Source organism: Oncorhynchus nerka, linkage group LG5 (genome assembly GCF_034236695.1).
Source record: "Oncorhynchus nerka isolate Pitt River linkage group LG5, Oner_Uvic_2.0, whole genome shotgun sequence".
Classification (NCBI taxonomy): domain Eukaryota; kingdom Metazoa; phylum Chordata; class Actinopteri; order Salmoniformes; family Salmonidae; genus Oncorhynchus; species Oncorhynchus nerka.
Window position 1 is genome coordinate 65302934 of NC_088400.1, and position 20117 is coordinate 65323050.

Genomic DNA, 20117 nt, shown 5'->3' on the forward strand with positions numbered 1-20117 from the left:
ACTGTTTTAGTGTGCATGCCTCATACAGTAGGCTCAGTGGACAGGAGGATAATTAAATGAACTATAATTATTAAGTTACCTTTGAATATTACAATATTGCCAACTTTGGTTACATTATAGCACAGTGATCCTATCAATTCTAAATGATATATATAATTCTGTACATTGTAGCCAATTATACACACAGGGAGGCGCCAGAGACCATGTATGTATGGGCAAGGATTATTCCAGACGTTAGGGAAGAAAAATAAAATAAAGTTATTATAGCATATCAACATAATACAATGTGTTGGTATACAGTGTGATTGTATTTCAGCTATTAATCATGATTTACAAATCAAATGGAACGTTATTTTCAACCAAGTGGTCATGCCTTCAGAGGGAAGAACTAAAATCCACATTTTACTTTCACTTTCACAGCCTCGGTAGGCAAGGTTATGAACCACATAGTGTTTTAGCATATCTCATTTGAACTTACTTTTATTTACTATAGAAATAAACGAACGAACTAACAAAGATGTCCAAACTTAAGCTTATCAGATTGTGCTTCTGGTTTTATCTGGTGCGAACGGTGGTCTCCAAAGGTAAGTTGAACCGACTGGCGGTAGCGTTTGGCCTACCTAATATTTGTTAGGCTACTTGTTTGCTATTGTGTGCTAGTTGTATAGCCTAGCCTACAACATCACATACTAAACGTGCCTTATGAACACCGCGCTGCAGCCGCCGAGTGGGATTCATATCAAAGAAAATAAGAAACATGGCAATCTGAAATCATAAACGACATTATGGAGTGATGGTCTAAACACACTCTTCCTATTGAAGAATGGTTTTAAACGACGTCTGTGTGGGTAACGTTACGGACCGCACCCTTCATATTCCGTTTAGCTACACACAGAGCCAACTTCAGGAAGTGATCAGATGTTGAATCCTGGCCTAACCAAGGCTAAAACCTACAGACGGGTCTGCGTGATCAGGGCAGTCCCTGCGTTATGGGCGAGCCTTAGTGGGGCCCATCCAAATAAAATATTGAAATATTGATCATTTATTTGACTGAGACGCACTTCGACAGAAAGACCCATCAATCTCAGATAAAGAACCCGAGCAAGCGAAACAGTGCTCCTCTGTCTCTGTATGTGTAGACAATGTATCTGATTCTGTCTGGACCAAAAGAGTATGGCATGTTATACTATTTCTGTCCAGACCACATCAGATCCAGAGGCCAGATAAAGGAGGCTGGCTTCCCTAAAGTATTTGGGATGCCAAGGCAGCAGCTACTCTTCCTGGGGTCCAAACACATTAAGGCACTTACTTACATTACACACAAAACAAAGATAAAACAGTACATCATATGACATTATTACACCACTACACATCTACAATACAACATGTATAATACCACCATACAACAATATTACAATGTACATCTGTGTAGAGTGTGTGTGCTAACATGTGTGTGTGTATGTGTGTGTCTACCTGTGTGTGTGTCTCTTCACGGTACCTGCTGTTCCATAAGGTGGATTTTTATCAGGTTTTTATAATCTGATTCTACTACTTGCATCAGTTACCTGATGTGGAATAGAGTTCCATGTAGTCATGGCTCTATGTAGTACTGTGCGCCTCCCATAGTCTGTTCTGGACTAGGGATTGTGAAGAGACCTCTGGTGGGGTATGCATGGGTGTCTGAGCTGTGAGCTAGTAGTTTAAACAGACAAGCTCAGTGCATTCAGATTGTCAACACTTCTCACAAAAACAAGTATTGATGAAGTCAATCTCCCCACTTTCAGCCATGAGAGATTGACATGCATATCATTAATGTTAGCTCTCCGTGTACATTTAAGGGCCAGCCGTGCTTAAACTTTCATGCAGATAGGTAGAAACGGTAAGATAAGAGCTTCACTATAACACCTTGTAAAAAAATAGTGAACGCGCAAGCCGTGTCCACCTATGGATATCAAAGGCCCATTCAACTGGTTAGTTCTGCTTGCACGCTCCCTCCACATTATCAGGACAGAGAAACTACACATGCTCATTGCTCACATGGAGCACTGAAAACAAAAGACAATAAAAAAAATGTACAACTCCTAAATGACGGTTATTAAATGAACCTAAATTTGTTTCTCACAAGTGTAGTAGGTTGTGAATTCTGCAAACAATATTTCCACTCCAAAAATGATGACGGTAAATGAATGGAATGCTTGCATTAACAGTAATTCATGTAACCAAATGACAGTGATGAATGGTGTATTTAGGCCTACTGGTTACATACAGTGCATTCAGAAAGTATTCAGACCTCTTTTTTACACATTTTGTTACGTTACAGCTTTATTCTTAAATGGGTTAAATAGAAAATGTTCCTCATCACAATACCCCATAATGACAAACTGAAAACAGGTCTTTAGACATCTTGGCAAATGTATTACAAATTAAAAAAACAGAAATACGCATTTGAGAGGGATTGGGTTAAATGCAGAAGATACATTTCAGTAGAATAAATTCAGTTGTACAACTGACTAGGTATCCCCCTTTCCCTTTACATGGGGTATTGATCAAAATCAAAAGGGCAAACAATTCACACAATGTAACAATGAATGTGCAAGAATTGTCCGGAGACTGCGGACTGATTCAGGACAGATTTTTGGTGAGAGTGAACCCTCTCGCTTAGCCTCTTCCTCCCTGCTGAAACTAGCAGTGAAACAGCGCTCCTCTGTCTTACTATATGTGGCCCATGTATCTGATACTGTCTGGCCAGAAAAAGTATGACATGTCATACTCCCTTTGTCCAGACAGCATCAGATACATGATTTACACATACAGAGACAGAGGGGCGCTGTTTCGCTCGCTCTGGATGCTTTATCTAAGATTGATGATTCTTTCTGTTGGCGTGCGTCTCGGTCAAATAAATGATCAATATTTCAATATTTTATTTGGAGGAGGAGGCAAGGAGGTACAGTAGGGTGGGCAGGCCCCCATAACACCTTCCCTCCTTTATGCACAAATTTTGATATAATAACCATCACATCGAAGTAAACTTGGAGTCATGTGATAATATGTTGTGTGGTCCTCCCACTATGACTTGGGAAGGTGCTGTATGCAGTTTATTAGACTACAGATGAAATAAATGATGATGAACTTCACAGGGTGGTGAAAGTGCAAGGTTATGAGTTTGAAGCTCCTTTCCAATAAATATTGACATTGTTATTTTGGTGACATGACGATCGATGCTTTGCGGCCATTTGACAAATAAAAATAATAATTGCTCTCATCCATAATAATGTCATAATGTAGATAGTTTACCCCCACTGTAGCTGTTGGCTAGAGCGCATGTGCCAAGACCAGATTGGGCACATTTACTATGTAACAGCCTATAATACAGTCTATATAACGCACCAGTCTATATAATGCAGCAGTCTATTTAACGCAGCAGTCTACTCTATATAACACAACAGACCACAGTCTATATAGCGCAACAGTCTATATAGCGCACAACAGTCTATATAACACAACAGTCTATATAATATAGTCTATATAACACACAGCAGTCTATACAACGCACAACAGTCTATATAAAACAAGTCTATATTGCGCAACAGTCTATATAACACAACAGTCTATATAATGCAGCAGGCTATATAATGCAGCAGGCTATATAACACTGCTGTCTATATAACAGACAAATGTCTATATAACATAGCAGTCTATAAAGCACAGCAGCCTGTAACAGAAATTTGCATCCTGCAGCACTAATTCCCAAAGGTTTTAGGACACTGTAAAGTCCATGGAGAATAAGAGTACCTCCTCCCAGCTGCCCACTGCACTGAGACTAGGAGACACTGTCACCACTGATAAATCCACGATAATTGAGAATTTCAATAAGCATTTCTCTACGGCTGGCCATGCTTTCCACCTGGCTACCCCAACCCCGGTCAACAGCTCTGCACCCCCCGCAGCCAACTCTTTTCTCTGTATATATCAATGATGTTGCTCTTGCTGCGGGTGATTCTTTGATCCACCTCTACGCAGACGACACCATTCTGTATACCTCTGGCCCTTCTTTGGACACTGTAAACAAACCTCCAAACGAGCTTCAAATCCATACAACACTCCTTCCGTGGCCTCCAACTGCTCTTAAATGCAAGTAAAACTAAATGCATGCTCTTCAACCGATTGCTGCCCGCACCCGCCCGCCCGACTAGCATCACTACTCTGGAGGGTTCTGACTTAGAATATGTGGACAACTATAAATACCAAGGTGTCTGGCTAGACGGTAAACTCTCCTTCCAGACTCACATTAAGCATCTCCAATCCAAAGTTAAATCTGGAATCGGCTTCCTATTTCGCAATAAAGCCTCCTTCACTCATGCTGCCAAACATACCCTCGTAAAACTGACTATCCTACCGATCCTTCACTTTGGCGATGTAATTTACAAAATAGCCTCCAACACTCTACTCAGCAAATTGGATGCAGTCTATCACAGTGCCATCCGTTTTGTCACCACAGCCCCATATACTACCCACCACTGCGACCTGTATGCTCTCGTTGACTGGTCCTCGCTACATATTCATTGCCAAACACATTGGCTCCAGGTCATCTATAAGTCTTTGCTAGGTAAAGCTCCACCTTCTCTCAGCTCACTGGTCACCATAGCAGCACCCACCCGTAGCACGCACTCCAGCAGGTATATTTCACTGGTCATCCCCAAAGCCAACACCTACTTTGGCCGCCTCTCCTTCCAGTTCTCTGCTGCCTATGACTGGAACGAATTGCAAAAACCACTGAAGTTGGAGACTTATATCTCCCTCACTAACTTTAAGTGTCAGCTGTTAGAGCAGCTTATACTGATCGCTGCAGCTGTACACAGCCCATCTGTAAATAGCTCATCCAACCAACTACCTACCTCATCCCCATATTTGTTTTTGTTTTTCTGCTCTTTTGCACACCAGTATTTCTACTTGCACATCCTCATCTGCACATATATCACTCCAGTGTACATTTCTCAATTGTAATTAATTTGCCACCATTGGCCTATTTATTGCCTTACCTCCATACTTCATTTGCACACACTGTATACAGATTTTTCTATTGTGTTATTGACTGTATGTTTGTTTATCCCATGTGTAACTCTGTGTTGTTGATTTTTTTCACACTGCTTTGCTATATCTTGGCCAGGTCTAAGTTGTAAATGAGAACTTGTTTTCAACTGGCCTACCTGGTTAAATAAATAAAAATATAACGCACAGCAGTCTATATAACACAGCAGTCTATATAACACAGCAGTCTATATAACACAACAGACTGCAATCTTTATATCGCAACAGTCTGTATAAGGCACAACAGTCTGTATAACGCACAACAGTCTGTATAACGCACAACAGTCTGTATAAGGCACAACAGTCTGTATAACGCACAACAGTCTGTATAACGCACATCAGTCTGTATAAGGCACAACAGTCTGTATAACGCACAACAGTCTGTATAAGGCACAACAGTCTGTATAACGCACAACAGTCTGTATAACGCACATCAGTCTATATACTGCAACAGTCTGTATAACGCACAACCGTCTGTATAACGCACAACAATCTATATACCGCAACAGTCTGTATAACGCACAACAGCCTGTATAATGCACAACCGTCTGTATAACGCACAACAGTCTGTATAACGCACATCAGTCTATATACCGCAACAGTCTGTATAACGCACAACCGTCTGTATAACGCACAACAGTCTGTATAACGCACAACCGTCTGTATAACGCACAACAGCCTGTATAACGCACAACCGTCTGTATAACGCACAACAGCCTGTATGACGCACATCAGTCTATATACCGCAACAGTCTGTATAACGCACAACAGCCTGTATAACGCACATCAGTCTGTATAACGCACAACCGTCTGTATAACGCACAACAGCCTGTATAACGCACAACCGTCTGTATAACGCACAACAGCCTGTATAACGCACATCAGTCTATATACCGCAACAGTCTGTATAACGCACAACCGTCTGTATAACGCACAACCGTCTGTATAACGCACAACAGTCTGTATAACGCACAACCGTCTGTATAACGCACAACAGCCTGTATAACGCACAACAGTCTATATAACGCACAACGGTCTGTATAACGCACAACAGTCTATATAACGCACAACCGTCTGTATAACGCACATCAGTCTATATAACACAACAGTCTGTATAACGCACAACCGTCTGTATAACGCACAACCGTCTGTATAACGCACAACAGCCTGTATAACGCACATCAGTCTATATACCGCAACAGTCTGTATAACGCACAACCGTCTGTATAACGCACAACAGTCTGTATAACGCACAACCGTCTGTATAACGCACAACCGTCTGTATAACGCACAACCGTCTGTATAACGCACAACAGTCTGTATAACGCACAACCGTCTGTATAACGCACAACCGTCTGTATAACGCACAACCGTCTGTATAACGCACAACGGTCTGTATAACGCACAACAGTCTATATAACGCACAACAGTCTATATAACGTAGCAGTTTGTGACAAACCATCAATACAGTTGAAAATGCTTTGGAACCCATTTAAACTTGTATTTTTCATTTGGTACATGGGAATTTATCTGCAAAAGTTATTTTTATGTAAAGTGAAAGGGAATGTGGATACCTAGTCAGTTGTACAACTGAATGTATTCAACTGAAATGTGTCTTCCTCATTTAACCCAACCCCTCTGAATCAGAGAGGTGTGGAGGGCTATGTACACTACCTCGTAACTCAGACTTTTATCATCAAAAAGTCAGTCTGATGGAAACATATCTCTGAGGGGAAATGTAATTATTGTTTTATGCAGATTTTAGAATAATAGCATGTAAATCTGTCGCAAACTGGATGGAAACCTAGCTAGTGATATGATAGTGGACAGGGTGTAGACAAAGACTTTCATCTGTAGTGTAGTCTAGATACATTTCTGCTCCGGTGGTGGTGGTGGGGGGGGGGGCATACTAGTCACGGTGTTCAGACTACATAGACCAGATACACCCAGCAAGCAGAATTCTAGATATAAACAGTAAAGGTTGATAATAATGTCAGTTCAATGCCAATAGGGTTAGGACTACATATTTATACCCTCACCATAATGTGTTACCCTGGATACATTGATACTCTGATACATGTATGAAATGTCTGCTTTTCCAGATCATAAAGTGGGAGGTGAGCTCGTGTTGACGCCGGACAAGTCCACAGTGACTGACCCCATCACAAGCATCCTATGGAAGCATGGGAAGAACAAGGTGGCAGAGTGGGACCAGGATTTTGGTGGTCTGGACATCTATCCTGCCTTCAAAAACCGTACAACCCTGGACAATACTACTGGAGAGCTGAGAATCAGTGGATTGATGAAAAACGACAGTGGAGTTTATTCTGTGGAGTTTAACAGCAAACTGCTTGACCAGACATATACACTGTCTGTTATCAGTAAGTGTTTCTGTGTCCTTGTGTGGTTGTGTAGAAACAGCAGGTTATGTATTGCAGTGCCTCACAAGCATTTTCCTAATTGATTCCTGTTTCTTTCCTCTTTACAGAGGCAGTCCCCAAACCCACAATCACTTCTTCCTGTAACCCAGTCTATATAACACAACAGTCTATATAACACAACAGTCTATAACACACCAGTCTATATAACACAACAGTCTATAACACAACAGTCTATAACACACCAGTCTATATAACACAACAGTCTATATAACACAACAGTCTATAACACAACAGTCTATATAACACAACAGTCTATATAACACAACAGTCTATAACAACAGTTTATATAACACAACAGTCTAGCACAACAGACAAGTCTATATAACACAACAGTCTATAACACAACAGTCTATATAACACAACAGTCTATATAACACAACAGTCTATAACACAACAGTCTATATAACACAACAGTCTATAACACAACAGTCTATATAACACAACAGTCTATATAACACAACAGTCTATAACACAACAGTCTATATAACACAACAGTCTAGCACAACAGACAAGTCTATATAACACAACAGTCTATAACACAACAGTCTAGCACAACAGACAAGTCTATATAACACAACAGTCTATAACACAACAGTCTATAACACAACAGTCTATATAACACAACAGTCTATAACACAACAGTCTAGCACAACAGACAAGTCTATATAACACAACAGTCTATAACACAACAGTCTATATAACACAACAGTCTATAACACAACAATCTATATATATTACAACAGTCTATATAACGCAACAGTCTATAACACAACAGTCTATATAACACAACAGTCTATAACACAACAGTCTATATAACACAACAGTCTATTTAACACAACAGTCGTGTTGCAGCCGTGTAGAAACAGCAGGTTATGTATTGCAGTGCCTCACAAGCTTTTTCCCAAATGATTCCTGTTTCTTTCCTCTATTTACAGAGGCAGTCCCCAAACCCACCATCACTTCTTCCTGTAACCCAGACAAAACCTCCTGCACTCTGACCTGTGAGGGCAACACCACTGATGCTGAACGAGTCACCTACAGCTGGAAAGTGGGGGAGGAGGCGTGGGAGGTCATAGGAAAACAGCTGATTGTCTCTAAATCAACCAATGGTATCAAGTACACCTGCAAGCTGAGTAATGATGTTAGTTCGAATGTCAGTGAGCCAGTTGGAGAGGTGTTTGGTCCAGGTGAGTGGACACTCAAGTGTGTTACAGTCTTATGTATTGATATGTTAGTAACACTGCTAGTGTTGTAGGACATTTTGAGTGTGGCAAAATGTTGTGTTCCTGATCAAATCCTGTCAAAAGTATCAATACAAAATGTGTTTTCATTTCAGAGCATTCCAGTATCGGTGCTGTTGTTGCTTTGGTTGTCGTTACCATTGTAGTGTTTGCTGTCATAACAGGTAAGAACAGCACATCTATAGTAACAGATCACTGTACATGTACATAGTTGTGAATCACAGATTGACATAACAGCACCAACAACAGTGAGCTATACCCCTGAAGGGGATACCTGTTCTACCTGTTATTACAGGACTGTTCAGGCTACTGTTACAGTCAAGACAAGGGGTTAGATGCACCACCTGCTGTAGGGAACAGTCTTCATAATGTGTCACAGGGAGGCACCAATTTGGACCCCGCACAGTTTGGATTAGTCTAACCTGAATGAATCATTTAAAGGAATTGTAATTACTTTGTGTTAACCTAAACATATGAAGACATAGCCACAGTCAACATACTATACAACTGTTGTTACAGACAAACTACAAACATGACTTTAAAGAAAAGGCTCACAGTGCCTCTCTGAAGACGATATGGGTGATGAAACCACGGAAAGCCATTAATTTCCAATGGAAGAGAAGCAAAGTGTGTGAGGGACAGTTGGTAGCATGGACGAGGGTCGTGAACAGGGCGGAACCAAAGTTGGGGAAAGCTGAACTTTATGCAAATACTTCCCACCATCGCGGCGCACTTGAAGTACATCACAAATCAATAAAACAATGTTAGAAAACTGCTAATAATAAGTCATGGGTAGAATCTGAATTATTTACTTCTTGCATCCTCTCTTCTCGCTTCCTTCTCAAAACCTATTGGAGGAGAAGGTCAGAGGGGAGGGACCTCTGGCTTTCTCATCCAATGTGTTTTGAGAAGTAGGAGAGAGGATGCAAGGAGTATGCCATTGATATTCTCCCTAGTCGCACAAGTATGCTACATGTTCGATACCATATCGACCATCCACTATAACTGTAATATGTGACTGTGCATCAGGCCTATCTGCAAGTCCATAAAAGGATTTTTCATTTTAGCTGTGTGTGTGTGGCTTCACCATAAGAATTGTGGTGTTTCCCTGGTTGGGTAGGTTACATGTAATCAGTCACCCCTAACCCTGGGGGTTTCCATTGGGTATAGCGGGGTCTAGCAGTCACTCAAGAACAATCATTTAAAGTAGACAAAAAGTAGACTAAAATCATTGGCTCGGAGAGCAGCTGCCAGCATGGTACCTTTTGTTTCACTTTTAGAAAGTAGAGAGTGACAGTTTGTTTTGCCGGTCAGCAGTTTAGGCTGGTCACCGATTGCTTTGAATTTGATGTCAGGATTTGAACTCGGCCTTGTAAACCTTGTAATCTGATAGCCAGGGAATTGGGAGGTGGTGGAGTCCTCCTTTTGGTGACCATTCAAAACCAAAAGCTATTTTATAGCTATTAAAATATAGGTTGTGATAGCTGTAGCCTAATTGCTATCTTCATTCATTTGGCCCAGGAGGCTAGTGCCATTTTGGTTTCATGTATTGTTATAAAAATAAACACAACTGAACAACTTCCCCAAAAGAAATGTCCTGTTTGTTTTATATAAGCTAGGCTAATGGTTTTTAGTCTGTTCGTGTTCTCTTCTCCTTTGTCGTTGAAGACACTATCATGAGTCCCCACCAACATTGTCTTGTGCTCTTCCCACTTTCTACAAAGTTGGTGGGAGGTCATTACAGATCTACACTGTATGCTCCGTTCCACAAGGATGGCTATAGTCTAGGGGGTCGGCAACCTTTTTCATCTGGAGTGCCAATTTACAGTTATTCCTACCATTTCTAAAGTTCTGCGTGTCAGTTATGATTTTCATATGCGCATTGTAGGCTACCTAACCATGCCCAAAAAATGTCTAACTGCCCACAAACTAAATCATGATATAGCTGTCGACTAGACAGAGGCGCTGTCCATTCAGCACCATGCCACGGAGCTCCACTATGCCTACCTGTACCGAGGAGCTGTCCATTCAGCACCATGCCACGGAGCTCCACTATGCCTACCTGTCCTGAGGCAGTGCTGAGTCACGGACGCAGCCTTAGGTTCCCCTAAAAAAGCATGTGTAGATTTTGTGATTTTCGAAATTCGTTTAGTTTTTTTTTGTCTTCATGCGTCCTTGTCGATTGTAGGCCTTAGTATGTCATTTGATGTATGGCTTTTATTTCAATGCATGTGTAGTATTTATCTAGCATAGTTTAAATTCGTCGTCGGCTGTTTTATGCATTGGTTACTTTCACATTGAAGTCGGCCTGGTGCAGGTACTGTACGCATGTTGTTTATTGGTGCTCTCAGAAATGATGTCTCCTTATTGCAGCTTAAGCATGTAAATGTGGGTGAAGTCACACTCAACAGCTGACAGAATGGTTAATACACAGACTTGTACTTTAAGAGGGGTTATTTCTCACTCTGTTAAACATGACACATAAGCTACTGAACCATGGGTCAACATGGAAAATAAAATGTGTATATTTGTACTCCTCAGGATTTTTGGTGTGGAAGAAAAAGACAGGTAGGATGATTCTGTCTCTTCCTGTCTCAATTATTCATACTCACTACTTCACAGAACATTTGGATTTCAGTGAAAACAAATAACTGTTTGAATGAAAATGTTATTGTCTTACATTTTTGAGTCCACAGCAGTAATCCCACAACCCAGAATATTTCCATGTTTTCTCTTATGCAAATTTAAAGGGCAAATGCCTCCTAAATTCAAGGAACCTATTCTACTCTGTTTACAGTAAACAATGTTGATGGATGGTGTAACTTTACAGGGGATGCAGGCAACAATCAGAATACTGTTGCCCTGGATACAGTTTACAGCGTTGTAGGAGAGAAGTCTTCTAGAGATTTACTCCATGAATCAGAATAATAACAATCAGCCCACTAACACAGGTAGTAACACTAACACCCCTTTTACATGGTACTTCTATAGGGACATTTTGACCATGCAGATATGTGGAGATGTTGTCAGAAATGTGTTTCTCATATTATTAGTGGGGACATTTATTTGAAGAACATGTTTTAGTGACATCTACATACAGTATGAGAAGGTGATTACTAATGTGAGTTTAAAGTTAGCAGTGTGTGGACTAGCATATATAAATGTGCATTATGCTGTTGGAATCTGCAAGGAAAATGTGCTTTAAATTATGTACTTGTGATGAGTATTTGAAGTCATTTGTTTGGTTTTGGTTTATCTTTACATCTATGCATTTTTGCACTGTCAAAATGTTACCCATAGAGGTAACACTGTGGATAAAGGTTGTCACTGTCACCCATTGCTAGGTTGTGGTTGAAAAGCCAATTATTTCACAATCTTCATTCAGGAGGTTTTCAGTTCTGAGAACTGTTTCCATGTTGTTTAGTTTGATATGACGGTTACTACTTTAGAGATGTGGATTGTTTCAGAACGTCTCAAGACCTTTGCAGGTTTTGTGTCTTTAAGAACTTACAGTAGTCATCTACTGCAGGGGTAGGTAACCCTGGTCCTGGAGGGCCGCAGGCACATCATGTTTTTGATTTAACTGACCTGGTCCAACAGGTGTGTTGAATGTAGGCAATCACTGATCAGTTCAGTTTGTCTGGTGTGGTACCTAGTTGGAACAAAAACCTGCAGTACTCCATGAACAAGGTTACCTACATCTGATCTTCTGTATGTTACAAATTAAAGAGTTGCATCATCATTAATTATTGTGACAACAAAGACGTTTGAGAATGCTAAACTGATCTGTTCTCTCTTCGGCTAAAGCCAGGGACGTAAACAATCAAACCACAGCCAAGTCCTCCAGCTAATTTAAGACGTCATGAAGCAGAAGTAGCATTAGAAGTTAGATGCTCATCTTCATAGCTCAGAATATCACGAGAACATAGATTGATTGCTATTTTATTTGAATTCTGTTTTTGATGACTAATGGTAAGACACAGTGGCATTCGACTTGAATTCTGCCACTTACGCATCCTTTTCATTGTCATCCAGAAGTGAACGCAACAAATACTAATGTGATCTGTGTATGAGAATGCTAAGCTCAACTTTTCTCTCTTCTCTTCTTCTCAGCTATCCAGTTGATTTAAGACTGTATAAACAGAAGTAATTTCTTTAAAGATGGACTATACAGAAATCACTCCTCCATTTCCTGTCTAATAGTTTACCTCATTTCAGTTTATGTGAAAAAACAAGGAGTCATTATGCAGAGAATCATTGTACCATTTAAACCACTGAAATATATTTTCTATAACCAAAAATATTGTATATTCAGCTGGTGTGCAAAACCGAAACGGGAACTATATAAATAGAACAGATTTACTGCTTCTTAGACTTGCTTACAACAGGAATTAAATATCTATAACTCATATTTGTATGTGAATTGGGTTGGGTCGCCCAAAAAGTTACCTATTGTAGCTTTATGCAGTGTTTGATGCAGTAGGAGAGAGGCTGTAGTTGATGTTTTTTCCTTGTGTGTGTGTGTGACTCTGCAGGGATTTCACTAACGGGGGAAGACAACGCAGACAAAACTGGAAAGGGGCAGGGGAATGGAGGTGTGTATAAAAATGTAAGTTTACCCGGTAACAGAGTGCTCTCACAGTTACAATACACTCAATACATACAGTGCCTTGCGAAAGTATTCGGCCCCCTTGAACTTTGCGACCTTTTGCCACATTTCAGGCTTCAAACATAAAGATATAAAACTGTATTTTTTGGTGAAGAATCAACAACAAGTGGGACATAATCATGAAGTGGAACGACATTTATTGGATATTTCAAACTTTTTTAACAAATCAAAAACTGAAAAATTGGGCGTGCAAAATTATTCAGCCCCTTTACTTTCAGTGCAGCAAACTCTCTCCAGAAGTTCAGTGAGGATCTCTGAATGATCCAATGTTGACCTAAATGACTAATGATGATAAATACAATCCACCTGTGTGTAATCAAGTCTCCGTATAAATGCACCTGCACTGTGATAGTCTCAGAGGTCCGTTAAAAGCGCAGAGAGCATCATGAAGAACAAGGAACACACCAGGCAGGTCCGAGATACTGTTGTGAAGAAGTTTAAAGCCGGATTTGGATACAAAAATAATTCCCAAGCTTTAAACATCCCAAGGAGCACTGTGCAAGCGATAATATTGAAATGGAAGGAGTATCAGACCACTGCAAATCTACCAAGACCTGGCTGTCCCTCTAAACTTTCAGCTCATACAAGGAGAAGACTGATCAGAGATGCAGCCAAGAGGTCCATGATCACTCTGGATGAACTGCAGAGATCTACAGCTGAGGTGGGAGACTCTGTCCATAGGACAACAATCAGTCGTATATTGCACAAATCTGGCCTTTATGGAAGAGTGGCAAGAAGAAAGCCATTTCTTAAAGATATCCATAAAAAGTGTTGTTTAAAGTTTGCCACAAGCCACCTGGGAGACACACCAAACATGTGGAAGAAGGTGCTCTGGTCAGATGAAACCAAAATTGAACTTTTTGGCAACAATGCAAAACGTTATGTTTGGTGTAAAAGCAACACAGCTCATCACCCTGAACACACCATCCCCACTGTCAAACATGGTGGTGGCAGCATCATGGTTTGGGCCTGCTTTTCTTCAGCACGGACAGGGAAGATGGTTAAAATTGATGGGAAGATGGATGGAGCCAAATACAGGACCATTCTGGAAGAAAACCTGATGGAGTATGCAAAAGACCTGAGACTGGGACGGAGATTTGTCTTCCAACAAGACAATGATCCAAAACATAAAGCAAAATCTACAATGGAATGGTTCAAAAATAAACATATCCAGGTGTTAGAATGGCCAAGTCAAAGTCCAGACCTGAATCCAATCGAGAATCTGTGGAAAGAACTGAAAACTGCTGTTCACAAATGCTCTCCATTCAACCTCACTGAGCTCGAGCTGTTTTGCAAGGAGGAATGGGAAAAAATGTCAGTCTCCCGATGTGCAAAACTGATAGAGACATACCCCAAGCGACTTACAGCTGTAATCGCAGCAAAAGGTGGCGCTACAAAGTATTAACTTAAGGGGGCTGAATAATTTTGCACACCCAATTTTTCAGTTTTTGATTTGTTAAAAAAGTTTGAAATATCCAATAAATGTCGTTCCACTTCATGATTGTGTCCCACTTGTTGTTGATTCTTCACAAAAAATACAGTTTTATATCTTTATGTTTGAAGCCTGAAATGTGGCAAAAGGTCGCAAAGTTCAAGGGGGCCGAATACTTTCGCAAGGCACTGTATTTGTCCAGATGATTTGATTCCTTGATTTGCCGCTGCTAAATTGTATGTATGTTTTAATGTATGTATTTCTGCCAAGACACACTTTTAAATGGATAGTCTTTGGCTCAATGACTGGAAATCTATGGTAACAGCTACACTATATATTCAAACGTATATGGACACCCCTTCTAGGCTATTTCAGACACACCAGTTGCTGACAGGTGTATATAATTGAGCACACAGCCATGCAATCTCCATAGACAAACATTGGCTGTAGAATGGCCTTACTGAAGAGCTCAGTGACTTTCAATGTGGCACTTTCCAACAAGTCAGTTCGTAAAATTTCTGCCCGGTTAGAGCTGCACTGGTCAGTGTTAAGTGCTGTTATTGTGAAGTGGAAACATCTAGGAGCAACAACGGCTCAGCCGTAAAGTGATAGGCCACACAAGCTCACAGAACGGGACCGCTGAGTGCTGAAGCGCGTAGTGCGTGAAACTCATTTGTCCTTGGTTGCAACACTCACTACCGAGTTCCAACCTGCCTCTGGAAGCAATGTCAGCACAGGAACTGTAATTTGGGAGCTTCATGAAATGGGTTTCAGTGGTCGAGCAACCGCACATAAGCCAAAAATCACCATGCACAATGCCAAGTGTCGGCTGGAGTGGTGTAAAGTTCACCGTCATTGGACTCTGGAGCAGTGGAAGCGCGGTCTCTGGAGTGACGAATCACGCTTCACCATCTGGCAGTCTGACAGACAAATCAGGGTTTGGTGGATGCCAGGGGAACGCTACCTGCCCCAATGCATAGTGCCAACTGTAAGGTTTGGTGGAGGAGGAATAATGGTCTTGGGCTGTTTTTCATGATTGGGGCTAGGCCCATTAGTTCCAGTGAACAGCATACAATTACATTCTAGATGATTCTGTGCTTCCAACTTTGTGGCAACAGTTTGGGGAATGCCTTTTCCTGTTTCAGCATGACAATGCCCCCAAGCACAAAGCGAGTTCCATACAGAAATGGTTTGTCGAGATCGGTGTGGAAGAACTTGACTGGCCTGCACAGAGCACTGACCTCAACCACATCTAACACCTTTGGGATGAATTGGAACGCAGATGCGAGCCAGGCCTAATCGCCCAACATCAGTGCCCAACCTCACTAATACTCTTGTGGCTGAATGGAAGCCAAAAGTCCCTGCAGCAATGTTCCAACATCTAGTGGAAAGCCTTCCCGGAAGAGTGGAGGCTGTTATAGCAACAAGGGGGGGACCAAGTCCATATTAATGCCCATGATTTTGGAATGAAATATTCAACGAGCAGGTGTCTACATACTTTTGATCATGTAGTGTAGCATGTCATTACGTTAACGCTAGTAGCAATACCCCCCACCCTTGCCACCGCTGCTGAAAAAAATCCTAGTGAAACACTGCTGTAACTCACTGATTAAGTTAACTATAATACACTGTGTATTGGGAAAGGGGGATACCTATAGTAGTCAGTTGTACAACTGAATGCATTCAAGCATAGGAGTGTATAAGTATGAGTGTTTCTTTCAAAATGATCTGATTCGAGAAAGTTTGTCCTTCTGTCGTCATTAGCAGCTGAAGCCAGTGGATTCAGCAGTCATAAATATGAGTCAAAGCCTGAGAGTAAGAAGAAACAGTGGCATTCACCTGAAATTCTGACACTTAGCATCCTTCTCATTGTCATCCAGAAGTGAATACGACAAATACTAATATATCTGTGTATGAGAATGCTAAGCTCAACTTTGCTCTCTTCTCAGCTAAAGGCAGTGATGTAGTCCAGCCAGAACAAGGCAAGTCACCCAGTTCATATAAGACTGTATAAACAGAAGTAACTTCTTTAAGTAGCATTTGATGCCGTAGGAGAGAGGCTGTAGTTGTTTTCCTTCTGTGTGATTCTGCTGAGGGGTTACGCTACTGTCCTCCAAAACAGGGGACAACATTGCTGACAAATTGCAGGGGAATGGAGGGGTGTATAAGACTTAAGAGGACAATATACCCGGTAACAGAGTGCTCTGGCAGTTACAATACACTCAAACCATATTTGTCCTGATTCCTATAACTGACAGATTCTTAAAAGCCAGATACATTATACTGTGTTGTATTATAAGTATAGAGGGTTCATCTAGATCTGGGGTGTCAAACCCATTCCATGACGGGCTTAGTGTCTGCGGGTTTTTTGTTAAGATCTAGGTGAGGGGAGTTGTTTACTAATTAGTGACCTTATTTCATCAATCGAGTGAAAACCCGCAGACACTCGGCCCTCCATGGAATGAGTTTGACACGTGCTCTAGAGGCTTTACGAGATATTATCTGATTAAAGAAGTTTGTCCTTCCGTTAGCAGCTGAAGCCAGCGGATCCAACAGTCCTACAGTTCAGTCCAAGCTTGAGGGTAAGACACAGTGGCATTCACCTGGAATTCTGCCATCTACTATGTTGTTTACCTTAAGGATTGTCAGAGCAAGTTTGTGGTCCAGAAAAGACCAACTAGGAAATGCCTGTACTGTTTGATTGTTGTAGCTTATGAGGGTGTGAAGGGAGACCAGGGATGTGTGTGGTTTAAGTCTAACTCTTCTGGAAGAACACCTGTTGCATATATAACATAAGACCATGAGTTTTTCCAGACCATGTGACCTGACCAGGAACAACTCCTGGCCCTAGTCATTAGTAATGTTTTGTCTCATGAGCTCTTTCCTCTGTTGCTTCCTTCCAGCTGGTGGTCTTCCTGGTGGGGTAACTGAGGACCAGAAACATGGGGTTTGAAGGCTCTCAGTACATGACTCCCTATGTTACATTGAGACAAATGACCAAGAAGAGAGAAACATGTTTGAACTGTTGGAGATGTTTTTAATGAAATGTACATTTAAAATGAGGGAAAACAACAGGCGAACGTTGCACAAAGTAACATGCATTCAATCAGATGAAGTACAGTGAGCTACAAAAGTATTGTGTCAGTGACATATTTTGTTGTTTTGGCTCTATATTCCAGCACTTTGGGTTTGAAATGAGATCATGACTATAAGGTTAAAGTGCAGTCTATCAGCTTTAACCTGATATGGATGAGAATAACCTCAAATTAAAGCTGACAGTTTGCACTTTAACCTCAGTTGTTTTATCATTTCAAATCCAAAGTGCTGGAGTACAGAGCCAAAACAACCAAAAAGTGTCACTCTTCCAATACTTTTGGAGCTCACTGTATAATGTGATGAACAGTGTGCTTTATGAACTTACAGTACTTCAGAAATATGAGGGCAATATTTGTATCTCAGAACATTTTGATGGTGGAAAAAAAAGTATGTTAGACTTTGTGGTAAATAGCTTTGTGGATTATTATCCTTTCTCAGTATTCATGCCTCGTCTTTACAAATCTCAATCAATTTGTGCAGGTTGTTTGAAGACATAGTATCAATCACTTTGTGGTTGTATGATTCCTTTTCAGGTATTTTCTCCAGAGCGCTTTATGCCAACCCAATGCACTTTCTGTTTTAAATCGCAGCTTGTGAATGTCTTAATTGACTCATTCTAAAAGCCTTCACTTGACTTATGTCAAGTCATTTGTACAGCTTGTTATTCTTTTAATTATAAGAAGGAGAGCGCTGTAGTACAGAGATGTATTACTAAAACATTTTAATGCCTTAATATTTGAATGTTGTCTTCGTCAAATTACCATCTGGTAAATATCTGTTTTCACAATAGAATTTTGTGACTAGGATTTAAAGATGTATATTACTTTCTCTATCTGTACATCAGTCTGTGATGGACCATAGTAAGGGGTACCACTTGTTGCCACCAGATTGTTGAGAACATTTGTTGGGAAAGACCACTAACCTGGTATATCCCAGGTTTTAGTTTTGTTACTGGTATGTCTCCGGTAATTCTGTTACAGAAGAAGTTATGAATTCAGACCAACCACATTGCTTTATTTTAGCTCTGGACTGTTCTATAATGGAGTCCTGGCACATGCAAATGACATGTAGCTGTACAATCATTGTATGTATCTCTGTTTAAACTCCAGATTTCACGCTGTAGTGATGTGTTGATGACTGAATGATTGTGTTGTACACAACATCTGAACACCAAGTCTGTTTCAGCACTTTGGCTTAAGATTGGGGAAAATACAAACGTGATTGGTGAAAGCAATACAGAGGAAGGTCCATATAGGGCTGGGTTCAGACATCACTAACATACATATCCCTATCTGAACCCTTCAGATCTGTGAATACTGAGCCGGGGAAAGGGACTAGTTAAAACTAGACTTAGAGATCAGTCTCGTTGCATGTACCGGATGACTTCTCAGCTCGGTTCGCTTAACGGATCACACAACAGGACAGACAATTCCTAAATCAAGTGTCCACTCCTTCCTTCTGAGACATGCTGCTGTGCAAAACAAATGCACTTGAAAGCGCAGTGTGTTTATTTTATCTGCAACAATTGCATTCCAGCCTGCATGTCCTGCCAATCCTTTGTGAATTTGAGGTGTTTGATATTTATATTTTTTCAATAAAGGAGTTGATGAGTTCTATGTTTGATTTTATTATTATGACCTCTGACATTGATCAGATTTTTTTCAAACCTAAATGTGTGTGTGTGTGTCGGTCTGTGTGCCTCTATATTAAATAGCAGGTTATGCAGTGCCTCACAAGCATTTTTTTCCCTGCTTTGTCTTTGTCTCTCTCCTGGATTTATAGAGGCAGTTCCCAAACCCACAATCACTTCTGCCTGTAACTCCCAACAAAACCTTGTGCCTTACCTGTGAAGGCACCACCACTGATGCTGAACCCATCACATACAGCTGGAGAGGGGTTGTGGGAGGTCTTAGACAAACAGCTGATTGTCTCTAAGGGTGACACTGGCAAATCAACCAACAGCTGAAGAAGCCTTGGTTCTGTATGTAGGATTGGATTTTGGGCATTTATAGTAATGATTATCATTTGTACTGCAGGAATGGAACGTAAGTCGCAGAAAATAGAGGTCGTGGTGGCAGCTGCAGAGAGGCATTTGGGTCTGCGAGACTTTACATCAGAAGAGTTACAGGGTGTGTTAAGTGCTAGTGTCC

General features: G+C 40.9%; 1 protein-coding gene across 10 annotated transcripts; it reads left to right on the plus strand.

Annotated features, from left to right (window-relative positions):
* Positions 1–253: 253 nt before the first annotated feature.
* Positions 254–19583, plus strand: LOC115127710 (lymphocyte function-associated antigen 3-like). 10 transcript variants are annotated; one of them, XR_010463993.1, is made up of 9 exons: positions 258–584; positions 7191–7469; positions 8465–8716; positions 8866–8934; positions 11312–11338; positions 13306–13379; positions 16821–16853; positions 17403–17453; positions 17775–17811. XR_010463993.1 is itself a non-coding variant. In XM_065018935.1 (9 exons), exons 1-9 carry the CDS (start codon positions 518–520, stop codon positions 17822–17824), a joined length of 888 nt encoding a protein of 295 aa, XP_064875007.1. In that variant the 5' UTR covers positions 259–517; the 3' UTR covers positions 17825–19583. The 10 variants fall into 10 exon arrangements, 6 of the variants coding, with proteins under 6 accessions (XP_064875012.1, XP_064875007.1, XP_064875010.1 ...); XM_065018935.1 differs by having other exon boundaries at positions 259–584; positions 13306–13365; positions 17775–19583; XR_010463992.1 differs by having other exon boundaries at positions 260–584; positions 17406–17453; positions 17775–17814.
* Positions 19584–20117: the final 534 nt, after the last annotated feature.